The sequence below is a fragment of the Aptenodytes patagonicus genome, chromosome 1 (assembly GCF_965638725.1).
Source record: "Aptenodytes patagonicus chromosome 1, bAptPat1.pri.cur, whole genome shotgun sequence".
Lineage (NCBI taxonomy): Eukaryota > Metazoa > Chordata > Aves > Sphenisciformes > Spheniscidae > Aptenodytes > Aptenodytes patagonicus.
The window spans coordinates 141,620,384-141,641,380 of NC_134949.1; the positions used below are offsets into that span (position 1 = coordinate 141,620,384).

The 20,997-nt window shown below is 36.5% G+C and overlaps 1 protein-coding gene across 2 annotated transcripts in view; it reads right to left on the reverse strand.

The window, feature by feature from the left end:
- The window catches only part of MOSPD2 (motile sperm domain containing 2), a 40,036-nt gene extending 19,079 nt beyond the window's left edge, over positions 1-20,957 (reverse strand). For both annotated transcript variants that reach the window (XM_076357230.1, XM_076357237.1), the window contains exons 1-8: positions 20,870-20,957; positions 20,598-20,664; positions 11,950-12,105; positions 10,559-10,645; positions 7,965-8,119; positions 2,478-2,538; positions 1,163-1,201; positions 10-134 (exon numbers count right to left, since the gene is read on the reverse strand). In XM_076357230.1, coding sequence (XP_076213345.1) covers positions 10-134; positions 1,163-1,201; positions 2,478-2,538; positions 7,965-8,119; positions 10,559-10,645; positions 11,950-12,105; positions 20,598-20,664; positions 20,870-20,878 — 699 coding nt within the window. In that variant the 5' untranslated portion in view covers positions 20,879-20,957. The remainder of the gene's footprint in view (positions 1-9; positions 135-1,162; positions 1,202-2,477; positions 2,539-7,964; positions 8,120-10,558; positions 10,646-11,949; positions 12,106-20,597; positions 20,665-20,869) is intronic.
- Between the last annotated feature and the right edge of the window lie 40 nt (positions 20,958-20,997).

The window sequence follows — 20,997 nt, forward strand, 5'->3', positions numbered from 1 at the left end:
TATACTTACAGTTCCACCCATGTGAGGTGGCAGATACTCTCCACTGATGTATTCCTGTACATCACTCTTGTTTGTGAACTTTAACATGCTTATTGCATCTGGGCCAAGCCAACCCTTTACAATTTTAAAAGCAGCTTTAAAAAAAACACAACAAAAGGTATACGTAAGTTGTCAGGAAGGGTTTTTTTTGCAGTGTATTAGTAGACCTTATGGAACACAAGGGAGCTACATCCCATAAGATATGGCAGGCCCTGCTCTGAAAGTATGTATTATAACAGGGATAAACAATGAAAGGAAAAGAGTATTATTTACAGAGAAAGTATTTTATGGACATACACCTTTCTATAGACGAATGCAGATAGACCACAGACTTTCATGGAAAGAGTATCTTTGATTTAACAAATTACAATTTTGTTGTCTTGGAATTTAGACCAGGAACTACTGAGGGGGTAAAAGCAATTGTATTTCCAAATCTGAGTGAGGGAGGTTGGGAAAGATGCATATACACTCTTCCTAGTTGAAATGTTTTGCTGCTTTAAAGGACACTTGTTTAAATCTACAGAGTATTTTCAAATACCATAGGTATTTCAGTGATGGTAAAACATGAATATACAGAAAAATATAAAGCCACCAAAAATATGTATTCATATAGTAAAAATACAGGAATAACATGTTTATCCTGTACATTGTAATTAAAGATAATTATTAAAGTACACACATCAAAACATATGTAACAATACCAGTGTCTAGTGTCAGGCATCTATCTTAAATTGTGTATTCTAGTTTTGGCTGGTTATAAGTGTCCATCATTTGTTCATGATAGTATTCCTAAATCATGAACAGATCTAGCTTTGAAAGGACAACAGCTGGAAACATTCACAGAATAGACTATTTATCAAGGTCTCCCAAGCTTTAAAGGTAACAGGATGAATATGGACTCCATTTAAAGTATGTTCCAAAATACTGTGCTAGAAGGAAAAACAAAGTATGCAACCTACAAATTGACAGATTTAAAGATGCATGTTTAACAAATTCCACCATTCAGCTGTATCTACAGAGAGCAGAAAAATGCTTCCTATTTATGCTACTAATTTTAAAGAGTTACCATGATAAAAAAAAACCCAAAACCAAAAAAACCCCACAAAACCAAACAACAACTTACCGTTCATTATCCATGGCATTTCAAAGATCACTATCTTTGCTGAAAAGACAAAAAGAAAAGGAAATAATCTGAATACCAAGTGTTATGTATTTCTCTGTTTGAGAGGAAGCACAGCAATAATGGTCATGTACAAAGTGAATACTCATTTTTAGAAACTTCCATGTTCATTTTCTTGTAAAAACAATTATACAAAATTGCTTCTAACATGCATAAACTGATTTCTATTACTATATAAAGACATTAGCTGTTTGCTATATTAGCATATATAGCATATTATAATATAGCTATAATATAGTAATATAATATATGCTAATAAAATTCTAATTTATAGACTGTTTATATACTTCTCTAGCATACTACTTTTCTGACACTGTTACTAGTAAGTAATCACCCAAATAAGATGGAGAAAGGCAAGATCTCAACCTGACCTAGAAAAGCAACTACTGAATGGAAAAAGAAAGTTTAACAGGTATATTCAGCACCTCTTCTTCCTAAAGAAGCAAATAGCAAGAGACTTTGTAAATCTACATTTTTTCCAAGCTTTTTGTTTTAGCAGAGAAGTCTGAAAAGTTAGTACTTTGACTCAGAAGTGTCCCAAAATTTTTCTTGAACATCAAAAAACCAAAACCATGATGTTGCACTTGCCTTTAAGTTTGATATTTGATCAAAGTTTTGAACTTTGATCAGCAAGCTGAAATCTAGTATTCAGAATTTAAGCAGTTGCTGTCCAGAATTTCAATATTCACAGACATATTTTCACTTAAAATTTCTAACTCATGTAAGATGAGCTGGCAAAAACTATTCAGTGCTTGCCTATCCATAAAAAAAGTTAGCAGGCAAGTATGCAGGTTTTTCCAAGTGTGCACACAAACATGCCTTAATCTGTTCAGACTAAACCATTGCTCCTAAAATTTTCTATAGCCATTCATTCTTTGTCCCCTGAAGACTCCTAAAGGATACAAACTGTCATGCAAGCTTGCAAAGCTTCTACCCAAGTAACAAGGAGCAAAAGACAGGCCAATTCAGTTCTACTAGATACTTGTATCAATTTTTAATCTGTAAAAATCTGTCTTACATTCTTATTTCATGAAAAGCCAGTTGATTTTTGATGAACATAAAGTTTATTTACAATACAAAGTTGTGCTGACTTATGAGCACAAAAGTATTCTGAATCTGTAACATCCCCATGTTCCATGTAGTTACCACACAAAGCAGATGCAAAAAGACTTAAAAGTCTCTCCCATCATCTGCAACATTATGAAATGCTCTTATTACACAAGTCTACAGTGCTTAAGATGTAATATACAATACTTACTGAGGAAGTTTGGGTAATAATCTGTAAAACAGCTGACAATAAACCGAACAAAATCCAAGTCCTAAGATAAAAGCACAGAGTAAACGCAATGTAAATCAAAACATTAAAAATACAGGCTTAGTTAAGCTAAGGCATTTATTGAATAGCACAAGATACTTATATTGTAATCATCTATATTCAAATTTTACACATACTACAAACATCATCCAGACCCAATGCAATGCTTTCCACTTCATTAAATTGTTACAGGATTGTGGTCAAACTTCGCTTTATGATGTAAGAAAGAAGTCAACAGACCTATTTTCAATGCAACAGGTTAGGTATCTAAACTACTGCAGAGTATCAACAGGATTTCAGCTGTACAGGAAAGATACAGGAAAAATAAACCTTTAGCACTACAGAAGCTTGACAGATTATCTTAAAGCCTTACAAGGGAGAGCACTAAACAGTGAAATTTCCCTTCCATAATTTATCTTGCATATTGTTCAATATACTACTGCACTCAGGATCTTCCAGGGAAAAAAGTAAGTGTTCCTTTTAAGAGAATTTTTGGGTTCAGTATTAGTTTGTTGTATGCAGAGAAATTGTGGGCAGAGCACTCAAAAGAGCTGCTTATACACCACCCATTTTCAGGGTGCTTCCATCCAAGAAGCAGTCACACAGAAATAGCACAGCAAAGTCTCCATTGCAAAATCCAGGTATAACAGAACTGACTACACAGTAAAGGGCAAAAAAGGCATTTTATGAAATAGATAATAAAGAAAGAGATGCCTTACTACAGTAAAGTATTACAAAGGAGACTTTCAGAAATAGTACAAAATATATTGCTGATGGAGGATGAAAGCCTGTCATAACAGTAAAAAATGCCATGGGGAACATGCTCCTAAAGTGATGTCAACACACTATTACAACATTTGCAGACAGAGAGAAAAAACCCACCCTGTATAAGAGGATTACCCACAATCTGAAAGCTTTATTAGTAGCTTCAGTAATTAGAAACTAACTGAAAGCTTGATATCTTTAGATAGTAGGTAGAAGGCAGCCTTTAATAGAGGCATTTATCTCAACTGGCTGTTGCTTGTACCAAATGCAGTATCTTTCATTTAATAGCATAAACACAGTGATAGATTTCCAAGCAATGATTAGAATCTCCTGTGCATTAACAAGGATGCTGCTCTTTATTCCATTGCCTATCCAAAAGCAGCACTACCAGATATCAGAAGGATGGATCCATTATTTTGATGAAAGTCTGGAATTAGAAGTACAGATTTCAGCAGACCATTCAATAACTGCATCTATTCTAGTTACCTGAACTGGTGCAACAAGGCATGAGCTATCAGAATTAGCCAGCTGCACACCAGTCATAAAAGCTGACATAGTAGACGTCCATAGCAATGGAACAAACAAATGAAGCACGCTCTGGAAAAGATCTCAGAAATCCAAGTTCTTTTAGGATAAAGTTTATTACTCTACATGGCTATAAACAGCCATTAAAAAAGATACTCCTGTTCTGTGATAGATGTACTAACTACAAAGCAAGACTGTACAATGGGACACTTATGGACAGCACTGGCTGAGACTGTGTCTCTGGGAGTCTCAAAGACATTGGAAAGAAGTTGCTTCAGAATATGCTCCACAAAACCCAAATTAAGTTGCTTTTTCACATCAACGAAATTATTACAATCCTTTATGCTTGTTATATAAAACCATGGCTCCAGTATTATCTTTAGGAGTATGGATATACAGTTCTCAAGGTAAGAGCACCAATCCTGCCTTGCAAAACTGAATTATACCATATTTGTCAAAATATCTTTTCAAAAGCTTGTGGCCCTGTACTGCACAGCTGCAAGGTCCTAATGCAACACTAACAACCTTACCTGGAAAAGGTAGAAAGTGGGGGTGGTTTTTTTGCTTATACTTAAATGCATTCCTGCCATACCAGCAAAAGAAGAACGAACAAGATACGAGTTTTAGCCATTCCTGCAAGAATAACAGGACAGCATGGCACCTTGTAAGAAAAATTTCAATATTCTATAGAAATAAGATTTTTTTTTTACCTATAGACCACCTGTGAGATTTTTAGTTACTAGAGTGAATCTGTAAATATGTAACGATAGGCAAGATCTCCATCTTGCAAACTAAAACAGCTTAGATTCTGCTCCTGAAAGTGGGTGCTAAAAATGTACTTTTCTTTACTGAACTCAGCTGAAAAGAATGACAGAGAACTCTGTACATTTTCATCTATCTACATTAAAATTACTCAAGTGCACCTCCCCCCACTCCTCCAAAAAAACAGTCCTGATTTTAGGTTGTCTGAGTTGAGGATCAGTAAAAATGTAGGTGGTCATATTGTTCTCATCTTCTAAACATGGTTCTACAAAGCAAATCTTAAAGATGCCTGTAGTAAACTACGGGTATGCATTTATACTTTCTTTATAAAGGTACTAATAGGTAGAAAACCAGATCTACAACATACATTCACTCCTAAATCTACATAAGTTTAAGAAAAATGCATTTTCATTTCCAAATTTTAGAAGAGGACCTCAACCAACAGATAAGCTGCAGCTTCATTCTATGTCATTAACTAGATCAAGTTCTACTGGTAGTAGCAGTGTATCATTCAGACTGTATTAACAGCAACTGTAGATAAAGCTGTACACAAGCTGATGCCCAGACTCATACCTAAAATGGATCACAAAAAACCCCCAACAGATCTGGTGAATTTAAAGATTCACTGTAAAGATGACAACATAAAACAAAGATTGCACCTGGTGCACTTAGTTTTAAGTAAATCTAGTGATTCAGATATTAACCAGAACTTCTCCTCTATAACAAGAGCAGCTTTTGAACCAGAAGATTTTAATAAGACATACCTAAATCCAACTAAGGAACAATCTTCAGACCAAAAATGTGTATTAAAAAACTTCTAGAAAATATACAAAAAGTCCAGATGACAGTGTGCAACCAGTCAGTGTACTGATGAGTGTTGAGAAAGGAGAAGAAAATATTGAGAACAAAAATTCCATCTCAAAGCAAGGGAAGTGAAAAAGAACCACAAAAAATAAAACCCACACCACAGCTGACAATTCTGTCTTCAACTGCAATATATTTACAAATAACTCCACAAGGAGCAGTTTGTCATTTTGGTCCTCATAGAAGTGCTGACACATACAACATAAGAATACCAATGGACATCAGCAAAAGATCGCTATCTCAAGTTTACTAAAGTAAATACTTAAACAAGTGAACCAAATGTATTTCTTCATGTTTTATAGGTTGAAATCCATCATCTCAGAAAAACTGTTCACAACAAATATGTACTAAGGCAAGTGTTTGCCTCCTGAAATAGATCATAGCATTTCTGCATCACAACAGAAAAAATACCATACTGAGCTGAATCTCTAGCTCAGTCAGACTAAAGAAACCCCGCTCTACATGCTACACTGTTGATGCTGCTACCAGTACAAACTCCATATAGTTTAGCATCCTTCAAAGAAATGCAGGTGTGTGGATGCCAAGTTACAACAGGTTCAGATAGTGTGCAAGAATCACTGAAGCAAAAATGGAGTGTCCTCAAACACTATGAAATTCCAGAAGTCATGTAAAAACAGATACTTGTGTGCTTTGTGAAAGCTTTAGTGAAAATGAAAGATACCCAACTATCGGTTTTCTGAACTAAGAACGTTCCATAGGGCGGAGTTTGGGGGAAATTTTAACATTTCACAGCAATGTTTTCAGGATCAATTTATGAAATATTACGGCCAAAGAGACAATAAATAAAGCTTTTGAAAATTCAAAACCCCACAAAACACGTTCTTCAAGTCTTCCACTTTTCCATATAGACACAGGACTTAAGAACAGTTAAGACCATCAATTCAGGAACAGTTCTTAAATACATTTAAGTTTCATGTAACATACATGAACAATTTGCTAAATTCCAATGAGCATCTAAACATTCTCTGAAGTTTACTTCAGGCAGGGAATTACCCAATCCTATGTATAACTACAATAAATCTCTAAGTAATTCCCAAAGTAGACTACTGACTTGACATATGACTAATTGGTATGGAATTATTTTTTTTAATACTTGTTTCCAAATACCTGGAACGTGGATTTTCAAGTACTTAATTCTGAAATGTTTTTAAAATTGATGAAACTTTGAATTTTGTAAATTATTGTACAAATAGGAAATAGTTTTCTGGAATAATTTCCAAATATAGTTTAATTACTCTTGGCTTCTTTAATGATTCAGTTCTACAATTACATCCAAAGCAAAGGTGAAATCCTACTCTTAAAATCATTAGACCTTTCTTATCTAATTGCAACCTTTTGAAAAATCATCACTTTTACAGAAGTGACTGAGCTACGCCGTTCCTACTTGATTTTGTAGTCCTAAAGAACATCTAGAAGTGCATAAAAACTTTTGCTAAGACAAATGTCTCCTCTTCTGAAAAGTTAGAATCTCTCATTTATGTAAGGTCAAGCTTGGAGGAAGCAGTCTTCAGTAAAGCTGACTGGTTGGACAAGGAACTGAAAAAGGGGGTGAAGAAGTTATTCCTGAAGAAGTATAAACGAGTCTTATAGACAAGCCTACAGTTCAGAAGTCTATCGCATCTATTCAGACACCCTGATTTTTTCTGTATCCGTACACAGCAACAAGCATGCAGATTTCTTCAGCCTATTAGTCTCATCATTATAACAACATGTTTTGTTAGTAAGAGAAGAGACAGACTTGTGCTATATTTGGTTAAGATGAAATGCAATGCCTACTTGATAAACTGCTCTTTCGCATCCAGCTAACTTCTCTTCATAACAGAATTCAATGGGTGGAGAGAGACACGTGCAGGGACTTAAGAAATGAACACAATTTAAATATACAGGGACAGCGTACATAGCATGGAGGATGAAGAGCCAGGACCAGGATCAGAATTGTCAGCTGAAGATGCTGACTTATCAGAATAGATCATCATTCTCCAAGATCTCAGCCGCTGCATCTAAGGGTTTTACTGCTTCACCATTACCCCAGTTTTCCATCCTTCACTCTTGACTGACTGATTCATCCAAAAAAGATGACGACAACAAAAATGGAGCTGTTGAAGAAATGGCAGCAACTGTACTCACAATAAAAGATGGGTCAGCCTATTGCCTTTTGGGTGCTTAAAAACTAAGTTCTACTACTGTCATCCATGACAACTGACAAACTGTCAGTCACTGACAAGCTGGTGAGCAACTACTATATATAGTCACTTTGGCTCAGTCACCAAACTAAAAGCAAGTTTTCAGTGTGCTGTACAAGACAAAGTTTAATACCTAACAAAAGATTTTGGAAACTGCTCATGTCATGGGAAGAAGCCCTACCTATCACTGATGTGAGCAATTGTTAAGTTATTTAGGTGTGTCAAGGACTGCTCAGGGACTTCCATTTTTCTGGGGACATAGGTTAAGTAATTCAGAAAGCAATCAGAAAGACACAATAAAAATACTTACTATGTGACTGATTCCAGTTTCAGCCATGTCAAATACCACTGTTAATGGTTTTCCATGATCTCTCTTGGCATAATGTTCTAACCAAAAAGCTACCAGTTTCTTTTTCTCAAGCTGCTGTTTAGGATCTCTTGTATGATGTTTCACTCTGAACCAGACTTGTGAGAAGAAAGAAAACACACAAAAATTGAAACAGATCCAAATTAACAGAAAACATTATGCAAATAACTATACAGGATGCACTGAAATTTATTAACACCTCTGAGTTTGTATTCTACACTTCTACTGATTGTGGCCACTGAACAGCCAGAAAAAAACTGCATACCTTTCCACACACACCCTTTCCCTGCTCATATTTTTATACCGTAACTTTTTAAAAATTGAAAATACAAAGAATTACAGCACAGAAGAAACAGTAGAGTGGAAAAAACACTTTTCATGTATTTAAAGACTACTTCTTATCTAGGTTATGATTTCATAATTTCAGATTAAATTACACCGTCATCAGATATGATATTATGTTCTGCATATATTCTAAGTATTGTTGTGGTTGTGAAATTTATGTTTCTTCTACTTAAGTTTTCTATAGCACTGTAGTAGATGTGCTTAGAAAAACTATTTATACACACATTGTGAATTATGTAAAAAGCAACAGACCTTTCTAAAATAAAACGAAAAAAATCCAGAAGATGAGCAACATTATATAAATGAAAGCCAAATACATACCCTTCTGGAATAAGAAATGAGTCATGCAGAGACAAGTTTTTCCATGAAAAGTAGCATATTTCAAAGTAACAGACTATAAAAATGTCTGAAACCAAATTACTGATTATACAAATGAAGTGATAAAAGTAGTATTTGGGGCAGCAATGTGAAAAGCAGCCTTCATTTTTGGTACCTCTACAATACCAAAATTAGACAAGCCCTGAAAATAATTGTAGATTTACTCTAATATTTTTCTCCCTGAAACGTGAAGAAATCTGGTTTTCAGTAAGACTTTCCATATCTTTTACTTCCAATTGTAAATAAAGAATATTTTATGGCTTGTGTAAAGAAACAAACTTTTTTTTAAACATAGCGTATTAACTAGACACTGTAAGTTCAGAATTTCAAAGAGATACCCCTATTCAAACAAAGGGCTCTTGTGAAAGTAACCAGTAATTTTTGAAGAACTTCTTTATACTTTAAAATGCGTATTCTACATAACAGAATGAGAATGGAACATGTGGCCCAAGAAACACATTTATCAAATGTTGACTAACCAGGAACTCTTAACTACAATACAATCTGAATTTGCATACCAAGTCAGATATTCTGACCCAATTAACATTCACAGAAGAAACCCTTCAGGTATGGAAAATTGAGACATTAGTTATGTTTCAGTGACAATAAAATCAGAAATCATTATTTACCCAACTTACACATTCTTGTCATGAAACAACTGCACAATTTTCTCACTGATGCAAGAAAGCCATGTTTTTTCTACTTCTTCTCCCCTCCCCCCACAATCTCACCACATTGAACCACCCAGTATAATCATGCTCAGCTTTTAAATGCTATAAAAAGGTATCACCACCACTCATCCTTGAATACTTACCTTGGAGGGTAAAAGAAAATTATGAAGCATAACAAAGCAGCAATTTTTCATACAGCACTGATATCTTACAGTAAGAAAAGGGACAGTTTGACAAAACAGAGCCATAGAATAAAAGCTGTATTCTTCTGGTCTTTTTTTTTTAAACTAGTGTATCAGTGTTTAAAACACAGTCATTTCTGTAAAAGATTGGATTGTTAGTGTATTTCTGGAAGTACAAACTAGGCCTTGTAAACCAAGGAAAACCAGAATTTCAGATTTAAATTTTTGGGTTTTTTGGAGGTTCAAGATCATTGCTTGGAAAGCCTCATGAGTTATTTGTTTTAAAAGCCTCTTTTGCCCCACAGGATTTAAGCTTAATTAAAAATAAATATACGAGATGTTACAGATTCACGTATAGAAAATAATATTGCCCATCTATTATATGCTATTAAAAAAACCTCAGGAGTATTTCAGGCAACATTTACTGTTTCCCTACAAATCTTATTCTTTAATTACTAAGAGTTAATCACACAACTTGAGAGTTCATTCTCCAACAATTCTCAGCTGTCCACGCTGTTACTGAACATTTCGATGACATCAAAAAAATGAAAAAACAAAACAAGAAAGCCATTGCAGACCTCTTGTGAACCACTGCAAGTATGCAAGAATGTGGGCCGCTAGAAAAGCGATGACAATGCACTGTAATAATGAACATTTATACTAGCCATATACTCACCACACTAAATACAGAAACAATAACCTTCAACAGGAAAGTTAAAAATTGCATTATAATTAGGATAAAGGTTTATGATTTTTGAAAACTGCTGATAAAGTTTCTTCATTCCACTTCTGTGATCCAAAGAGATACTCAAAGTTACCAACTTCTCATCATTTTTAGTAAAATAGTTGCCAATATGTACCTTCTATTTTTAAAATGTTTATTTTTCAAAATAGATGCTAAAATGCTGGAAACAAAAAATAATTATCGATGACTGAAAATATTATATTGCATGTAACTTACATAATTTATAGCCCTCTTTATCATATCCATGCAGAAAGAGAGAACCATTTTCAAATAACCATTTTGGAAGGACAGATTCTGTCAAGTCTGCAAAGCCAAATGAGAGATTATTTCAGTAATCGTATTAATAATCACATTGCAACTTAACAGAAGTCACTAAAAATGCAGAAGTCTAGCAACAAAATACAAAAATATCTATAAGCCACCTTCCAAGGCCTTTACTGAACTAATGCAAACATTGAGCTCATTTGATCATCTTTATTATCTTCCTCCTCTCATGCTGTAGAGTAGGAAGATTTAGGAAGAAATAAGAAAAAAAAAATTGATGGAAGAAAGAAGTGCTGCAAATGTTTATTTTTGCTCATTTAAGTCCTCTAGATAAAGCTCACCTTCAAAACATTCTCACAGCACAAAAACCAAATCTATTCTACCTTGGTGTCCTGGTTTCGGCTGGGATAGTGTTAATTTTCTTCCTAGTAGCTGGTACAGTGCTGGGTTTTGGATTTAGGATGAGAATAATGTTGATAACACACCAATGTTTTAGTTGTTGGTGAGCAGTGCTTACACTAGTCAAGGGCTTCTCAGCTTCTCATGCCCTGCCAGCGAGAAGCTGGGAGGGGGCATAGCCAGGACAGCTGACCCAAACTGGCCAAAGGAATATTCCATACCATATGACGTCATGCTCAGTATATAAGCTGGGGCGAGTTGACAGGGGGCAGTGACTGCTGCTCAGGGACTGGCTAGGCATCAGTCAGCAGGTGGTGAGCAATTGCATTGTACATCACTTATTTTGTATATTTTTGTTGTTATCATCATCATTTTCCCTTCCTTTTCTGTCCTATTAAACTGTCTTTATCTCAACCCACATATTTTACTTTTTTTTCCCCAATTCTCTCCCCCATCCCACTGGGGTGGGGGGTGGGGGGGAGTGAGCAAACAGCTGTGTGGTGTTCAGCTGCCTGCCGGGTTAAACCACAACACTTGTGTCAGACCAGTGCTACTATGATGAACAACAGATCCCTGTTCTTTTGTGGTGTTTGTTTTTCTTTTTCTTGTTGTTTGGAGTTTTGTTTTTGTTTTTGTTTTTTTAAGGACTCCGTTCTAGCAAACGCACAAAGACAAAACAAGAGATAGCTGCCTTCCTTTCTCTTAAACAACCTTTCAACAGACATATGGAACCACAACAAAACACTGAGACAGTACTGGTCAACGTAAAAAGCAATAGTTCTAATTTTTTTCTTTTTTTTAATTGAGTAGCGAAGTTCTTGCTCAGCTCTGTGGTACCTACAAAACCTTTAAAAGGCACTTAATGAAACTACAATACAGAAGCCAGTTGTAGTTCAATAGGAAACCAACACACACCATCAAAAGCATTATATAACATAGCTTACCATTAACTGTATAGTCTTTCCTCCACTGAAAGCTTTCATCAATCATCTTTAATGTATCATCCACAACATCGTGACGCCAAATCAGATAATTTTCAACCCATTTATCATCTTGCTGAAGTCTTTCCACATCTCTAGCATCATATTTGTCTGATTTATCTAGCAAATAAATAAATTATTTTAAGAATATAGCATTTGCTATGAAAACATGAAAGCAGATTAGTCAAGTTTCAATATAAGCATCTACTAGGTACATAGGATTTCTTTTGCAGTCTCAAGCAGACAAAGCATAGCATGAGAAATTGATTAAAAAACATCTACTGTGATGATATTTAGGAACACTACAAGATTACTCTCATTAGAAAATATTTTCTGTGATTCTTAGTCAAAGAAAAAACATTAGAAAACAAGAAGGTGTGTGTAGGGCAGGTGTAATTTTTTAGAAACAGGTTTCTATAACATAAATTAGTATATGATCTAAGAATCTGTGTACCGATGAATGTATATATTAAGCATCACTAGTTCAAGCTTGAGTCCTCAAAAACTTACAGGCATCAGCATGTCAGACCATGAAATGTCAGAGAACAGATGTTAAAATAACTATTTTTGGCCATGAGCTATACATCATTGCATTAAACAAAATTGTTTTCTTTAAAAAGATTACACATTCTACACTTGTTACCTTACCAAACACAAACTACATGCAACTCTAGAGCAGTACAAAACTCTCAAGCCTCAAACTCTTCTTGTATCAGGTTAGCAACAGGGTAACAGGTTAACATGCTTTAGGAAGTACAACAGGAGTTGCTGCTGCTTCTTTTTTTAGTTATTTTTTTAAACAGGAAAGTTTGTAAAATGCAAATGCCTAAGTGGACCTATTTTTATTGTACATATGCTTAAACAAAGGCTCAGTTTTTAGATCAATGTTCCTCTTTGTCTGAGAAATCTGCGTCATTGGAATGTAAATCAACTAAGAGCCCATGATAGAAACAGGCTTTGAAAGCAACAGACACTGATACACATCTCTTTGCTAACTACTAAAAAACCATAAGCTCTTAAACTATTCACTTAAATTTATTTGTGATTAGCAGGAAAAAAATTAAGACTTGTTGTTAATGAAATAGACGTTAATTTTCACATACTAGAAAGACTTCCTCTGTCAGCAGCAATAAACTCAAAATAACTACTTTCAGGGCCATCATTAATAAAATAACTATTTAGAACTGTGACTGGATGGTTTAAGGATGTGTATTTCAATCGGACATCTTAACTCTGAGGAAGATTAAGAAAAATACACCATTAAATTCTGCTAATATTTTTAGTTTTACTGGCCTACATGCAAAGATATGACCTAATTTACTTGTCTTTCAATTTATACTGTTTCCTGTCACAAATTAGTCAATATAACTATAAGAATATATCCATTTAAATGTGCCCATTCACTAAAAGTTATTATAGTTGTACTCCCCCAATGCATCTCTTCACATCTGACTGCTTCTCACATACATTATCTACTCAGTTCCTTCTTCATTAGGTTTCAAATCTCTCATGCCCTTGATCCCATCCCACTACCTTATCTTGTTCTTTAGCCAAGCCTACAGTCAAATCCCACTTTCCTTAACCTTAGTCCCCTACTTGCTCCTCTCTGCCCACAAGCCTCCAAGACAAAAAACCACTCTCACTCTTTCAGTTCCTTCTCTCGTCATTTCCATACTTGCACCACAGCTCATTCCCTATATTCTGTCAAAGTCCAGTAAAGTGAACATTCAGCACAAGACTGAAATGCTGTTTGATTTCTCTGTGGCTTTAGGTCAACCACAGAGGGAACAAGTTGCAAAGATTTCAGGTATTAAATTTTGTAAAGTCTCAACTGCTCATTCAAAATTTGATTATTCCCCCAGTGATTTATGATTTGGACAGTCTTGCCTGGGAAACAGTAACAGTACCTACTTTCAAGTTAGAATCATAAAAAAAATAACATTGGAGAGGATTTCTGCAGGTCACCTCAGTCTTAACTCCTGCTCATAGCAAGATAACTTCCAAGTTCAAACAGGTCACTAAGTACCTTTTTCAGCCAAGTTTTCTACCCTTAAAAGGGTAGAAAGATTCCACAGCCTCTCTTCGTGTAACATGCATTCCAACTCAAATCCCCTTCAGAGATACTGTCATGTCCAATAACTAAGCTGGCACATCCGCAGTCAGCTAAAGTAAGAGAAGCACTGGCTTCTCTTAGCCATGGTATATTAGCTATTCTATGCTATAGATTATTCAATATGGCATATTGTCTATTCAAGCCATTTATAGCTACTCATAGCCACAGCAAACTAGAGCTTTGCAAGAGCAAAGATTTACTTTAACCTCAGTATTACATGTCTCTAGCGCCTGAGCTACCTTACTTCAACTTGGTTTAATAATCTCTAACATACACTAGCTTCCAGCTAAGAGTGACTGCCGTTAATCAATCAGCCAAGTATTTTTCTGAGATCAGTCCCATGTATATCATTTTTGTATGAGGGATTTGAGTACTGTGTAATTAAAGAAAAAAAACACGTAACACCAGGTAAAAACTAAGAGGATAACATTTCACACTGCTTTCTGAAGCTCTCCTTGCTCTCAGTATCTATTTCAGAGCAGAACTGTCAGAATGACAGAATAGCACATCTTGTATCAAACAATATTTTAAAAACATTCACATATTATGTGGAACATGCCTCAGAACACATGTTTCTGGGCCACTAAAATTTTTTCCCAAACTCTGAACTTAAATTTGTATTTTTTTTAGTATTATCTCACTTTATGAATATTTTAAGAAAATGAAATTGAAAGAGGAATGGAGAAAACGTTTTATCCAAACTTTCAACATCACAATAAAAAACCAACTGGTTTCAGAGATAGGGACAGTTGAAAAAAAATTTTCCTCTCTTCAGCAACTAAATTCTCAACAAGATGACACATGTAATCTGAGCTTACATATATACTACAACACACATTAAAACAGGAACAACTAGTCAAATTCTGCCTCCACAGGCACTTGCAGAATGCCAGTATTTCAATCAGGTAAGCTTAACAAGACCAACAGAATAACAGGAGTACCGATTACTGTTTTAACCCTACCTGATTTATCCAATTCTTGCTACAAAATAAATAAAACTTAGAATGAGACAGTGAACCCAAAAGAAATGTGTTTTATCTCACACGTATAAAGCAGAGTGATATGAAATTGCTGGAGTCCTTCCAATAATCCAGTCATTGAACGTATGTCAGTTCAGAGGAGGAATCCCTCTTCAAATTTGTGCATTTCCCATAATTCTATAGACATCTGGAAACTTGTTTCCAAACTATGCTGTGAAATAATCTGAATGTTTCTAATTTTAAATCACTCATGGAACACCTGTAGTTACTGGATTATTAGAAATTTCTGGAGTTAAAACAGAATTAGTTGAAAGAAAATAGACCTTTGGGGTTTTCAACACAATTTAAACACATCCTGCACAACAATTAAGAGCCCAAAAGGAAACAGAAGTTGAGGGGCACCCAAACAGAAATTCAAGTGAGACTATAAACTGAAGTATCTTACCTCAGACAATCTCCAAGCCTAGCCACTTAAGATACCTGTAAACATACACTGATGCTTTTCTCACTAGAACATTAAACATCTGTTTCTTCACACCTGCAGAACTGCCACTAAGACGCTGAGGCACTAAGTTTAGTCACCCTCTACTCAGGGAGATAGACACCTCTATAATTAAGTCAGTAACAAACAGAATTTCATAAGGTATTTGGAACATGCCCTGCTTGCCCCAAAAGTAACACAAGGAACAGCATTCTACAGCTACTTCTGTTCAGAAAGAGCTACTGAAAGCCACATATGTAACAGCAGCACCAGACTTTTGTGAAACAACTGCCCAGAAGCTTGGAAACCTAGTTCCTCCCTCAGCCCATGAGATTCAAACTTTACTGTATCCCAGAATAGTTCCACAGCCAGTGAAAGAGGCAAAACTGGGAAGCTGCAAGATTTTTCTGTTGAACTGGTAAGCTGTGTAGAAACTAATCAAGACTCAGATCCAGAAAAGCAAGAGAAAGCATAACCTGCTTAGCAAATTTGCTATTTACCAGAGAGCATTAAAACCAAATTCTAAGTTTTATATGAGGAAGTAACAGTGACAACAGCAAGGAGAAGAGGCCAAAATTAGCTCTCTTCAATCCCTCAGCTAAAAGCCTTCAGGAAAATTTGAGCGAGCAAGAATACTGACCAGGTCTCAGACAGAACTTTAAAGGTTTCAAAGTTCATCATTTTATTTAACCTTATTTTAAAAATAGCTACTTAAAGTTACTTTCATTTCCTCATTGAACATTTGGGGTCAAGGGAGAAGATTGGGAGAAGACAGAAAGATTTCTGTTTTAACAGCAGCTTCTTCCTATTACTTGCCTTCCTTTTTTTCTTGCCTAAGTGAGGACTTCTTTCTATGACCACATTCTGCCCTATTAATAGTTGTCTTCTTCAAGCTGAGAAACGTACGGTGAAACTCTACAGCTTAATTACTATCTTCCAACATAGAGGACCCTGTATAACACAAGACAACAGCTCTGAAAAGAACTCCAGAATCATGCAAAACTAAATGAACACAAATTTCACTGCAACACTTTTGCTGGAGGAATTAATGAAATTCTTTGATGCACAATTATAACATCCCTTCTCTTCACTTTTTTTTTCAGTGCCATCTGCATTACCAAAAGACCAATGCTGCACCGCTCTGTTTTCTTCTGGCATTCATGCTTTAGGAAAAATAATAGAAATTTGAGAATATTTGACAAAAATATAGAAGACTACAGGACTGGAAAACAAGAAGCAGCACAGCTAAGTCCCACACTAAAGTAATCCACAACCTGTAAGAATGATTCCTCCCTTCAGGAAGAACTCTTATCTAGAAAAAAAACATTACAGAACAAGTCGTACACAAAGCTAAGTAGGGATAGCAACTACATACCTTTGAACAGAGAAAAAAACATGTCGTTGTACAAAAAATTGAAAAAAGCAACTTAGTCAAGCATTCCATTACACAAAACCTCTCAGTTTAACTACTGCCTTAAGCTATTTCAGCCAAGTCATCTTTGGTCTGAAACACTCATAATTATTCCTCTGTCTTTGGCTAGAAAGAGGAAACCCATTTTAATTGGCTGTTGAATCCTAACATGTTAAGCTAAGTACTATAACCATTCAGGTGTGTGCCTGCAATTGTTAGATGAGGAAATCTGCAAGACTGAAAACAATTTAAGAAGGTCAGTAGCCATATAGGGACAGGGATGAAGAAAACAGAACTGTTTCTGCCCAATAAGGAGTTATTTCAACAAAATCAAGCGGCAACAAACAAGTATCTGCCTCCACAAGATGTGATAAATTTAAACTTTTTGCAAAACTGAACACTTTCAGTAACAATAAAAACTACTTTCAATGGAAAGCTCAAATATCAATATCACATAGCTTTCTATAAAAGTATGGGGTTTATCCTATCCATATATATCCTTCCAGCATTTCTCAGCCTGAAAGCCAAGAATCAGGGAAAATAGATTTTTTCAGAGCGTAAACAGACATAAGCAGGTATTCAAAACATTACCTTAAGAGTTTTCTACAATAGTCATATCACTGTGTTTTTTTGAGGATGCCCCATATGTCTAAAATTTTATTTCCAATTGACTAATATGATTAACAAAACACATTTTGCTACTGGCTTAAATAAAGTCATAATGAAATTTGATCTTTTACATTGGAGTGGGAAACCTCTTGCAAAATCTTTTTCTGAAAATTAAGCTTTGCCTCAAGGAGAAGCGAAGATGATGCAAATTGGGAGGGGCAGGGAATACAGGCAATAAGAAATGGTAAATATGCAAAAGGAAGTGTGGAAAAGACTTGTTGAATGGAAAAAATCTGCCAAGATTTGATTACAAATAGCTTCCACTGTAACATTAAAAAGGAAAGTAATAGCCAGGAAATAAAGGCTAATTTTAGAAATCCTCTAAGGAATGAAAATGCACTGAAGAAAAAGACAAGGCTGTTTGGTACTAACAATGTTTTCTAGCAGTCAATACTGGAAAATAATCTTTTTTTTTCATTGTTCCTGTCACCACCCAAGTCATTTACATCACCAAAAATAGAAATTAGGCCGCAAACCACAAAGATAAAGCGCTGTCCGCCTATCACATCAGACAGCATTTGCTAGTCTATTGGACTAACAGGGACTTTTAAAAGGCTTATTTCCAATACTGAAATGCAAGGTTTTTAATTACTAGGGATATACATTCCTCACAAGAACTGAAGCTGTCTTTCAAACACAGCTAGAAAGTTTACTGAAGAGAAAAACACACCACCACAAGATCGCAGTTAACATTAAACACTGCTTTGCAGGTAAGATCTCACAGTGGCCAAGCTTTCCTTCTAGAACACCTCAATGGCCACATATGCTCAACAACTTCAGCAAGAAAGTTCTCGTGCAAACTTTGAGGAAACAAGCCAGTAAGGTTCTCTGAAGCTGTATTTTCCAAACTGTATCTGACTATTAAAACTATTCTTTGATTTAGCTGCACAGATGAAACTGTGTAATTCAGAAAACAGATTTCTGGTGCTTTCAGTCACTGAACAAAACTTTTCCCATCCTACCTTCAAAATTGTCAAGTCCATAGTATATTCCTTGGTTGTAACTTTTATGTGAAATATTCTACCATGTATTAGATGTCACAGTTAACATTAGATTTTTCTGAACCAGCTATATATTAATATATTTGTGTATATTCTGATTTAATCTAAAAATTGTACTCTGCCAATAAATAATTTTAACCAAAAATCAGGATTTCAAAAGGCCCTCTAAGTTTTCATTGCACAATAAAAATAAACATTACTGCAAGACCATCACAGCATTTGTGAGCATTAACAATTCTTATCGCATGAGGGGGAAACTAGGTACCTGTGAGTTCCGTAATATAGAAGAATCCCTTCGTAACACAAACACCAAGTTTCTATAAAAAAAACACCCTGTGTTTTTCATGCTTGAAGTAGGCATGACAACCTTAATTTGCTTGTGGCATTCCTAAATTCGAGGGAGCCACTTAAGAAAGTAAACTCAAAAAAATCCTCTTTTCTTGAAAGGGCTAAGAGCCCTAAACCATGACCCAAAAATGGGCTGAGAAAATGTGTTCAAAATACTGCAAATAGGATTACAGCTTACCTTACAGCAGTATTCAATTATTTTAATGGCTGTAACAACCAGCCCAACAGAGGCTTCATTACAACTAGAGAAACCTGTGGAATTCCAAGAGTGTAAGGGATAGTTCAATCGAAAAAGGTAATACTCCCTTTCAGCAGCAACTGTCCCAAAGCAGTTCTAGGCTTTCCGAAGTCATTTTTTTATGAGTGTAACTCTGGGATAATAGAATAAAAAGCAAGATGAATCACCTATTGTAGCAAAATATACACATTAACTGAAAACATTAACAGCCAAAAGAATTTATATTTTAAGATGATCCTCCACTCTCCTGAGCTTTAAGACTGCCAAAGACATCTTTACTCACATGGAAATATCAAATGGCAAAATAAGCTCTCTCTTCTTCAAGACACTATTCTAGTAATTTTGTCATCTTGCCAGAAAAACAGGTCATCTCTAACCAAGGCCAAAGTAATTTCCTTTATAGAAGTTAGCAGGGCAACCATACGAAACAAAGTTGTACTACACCCAATACCCTCAAAGTCTTCAAGAAAAGTGCTATAGCCAATCACAAAGAAGTCACAAGTGTGCAACCCTTACATAAAAGTGATAACTAGGTAACCTCAGTAATTCTGATCAAGTACATCAAAACAAGGCATGTGTTTGCAGGATTGCGGCTTATATTAAAGGAGATGCATGCAACTCCTAAACTACTGGACTCCTGTATTTGCATTAAAAGTTAGATAGGAGTGTGTTTTTAATAGAAAGCCTTTAGACAGTCATAATAAAATGTACTGCTTACTGCAGTTGTTAGCATGCTCTACTACTATATGTTCTTCTATCATAAGCAATGCAAATCAACCTTGAAATAAAAGGAAACCCCTCTAGGCTTACCCTGGTATTCCCATTCCCCTAGGCACCCCAGCACCTCCTGGCCTTCATTTACAAGTTTAAAAGCACCTGCACTTAAGAACCAAGTTGGACACGCAGTATGATTTTAATTAAGGTCAGCATGAATTTAAAGTGCAAGTTACTCTAGAAAAACAACTCTTTCCTTGACAAACTGGTCGAGGTCAGAATTTTTTTTTTCTTCCATGTTTCATGTCCAAAAAGCACCAAGTACAGCAGTGTCCCAGACCCCACGCTACAGCCAACCGAACGTAACTGAGTCAAAAGGACCCAGACCTTTGCCCCCACATGCCTTGCTGCCCCGGAGAGCGACCCAGAAGAGAGCACCGAGAGCCAACAGAGGAAACCCTCACGCTTTGTGCGCCATCCCCGCCCGGTAGCTTCGGCCACCTGAAGGAAAAGTAGAAACACCCGCTCACCTGGGAAAGCGGGGATACAGGAAGCCCACCGGGGAAAAGCGACACCGGGCAAGCCCCAGAGACCACATCCACAGAGCCGGGCCCACCGCTCCCAGCCCGCCCCCGGCTCCACCACCGAGGCGCTCACCTGGCAGGTACTCCGTCTCGAAACGCCGCCTAGTATCGCTTATCAGCGCGGCCTTGTCCTGTCGTTGCTGAGGGGAAACAAGAAATGGGAGGGGCGTGAAAGGAAAGGAAAGGAAAGGCCGGTGCCCGAGACAGCCCCAGCCCCTCACCTATACGACGGGCCCGGCTATCCCCACCGCCCGACCCCCAACCCCGAGCCGCTACCCGTGCGCGGGGGCGGCCGGGGAGGGGAGGCCAGGCAGCTGGGCGGAGAGCAGGCGCGCAGGGACTCACCTCAGCCATGGTCCGGCGGAGCCGCCCGCAACGGCCGCACAGCTGCAGCAGGGCCCGCGAGCGCGAGGGGCAGAGAGAAATGGGGACGGAGGCGTCGCGTGACCCCGGCAGGGGGCGGGGCGCAGGGC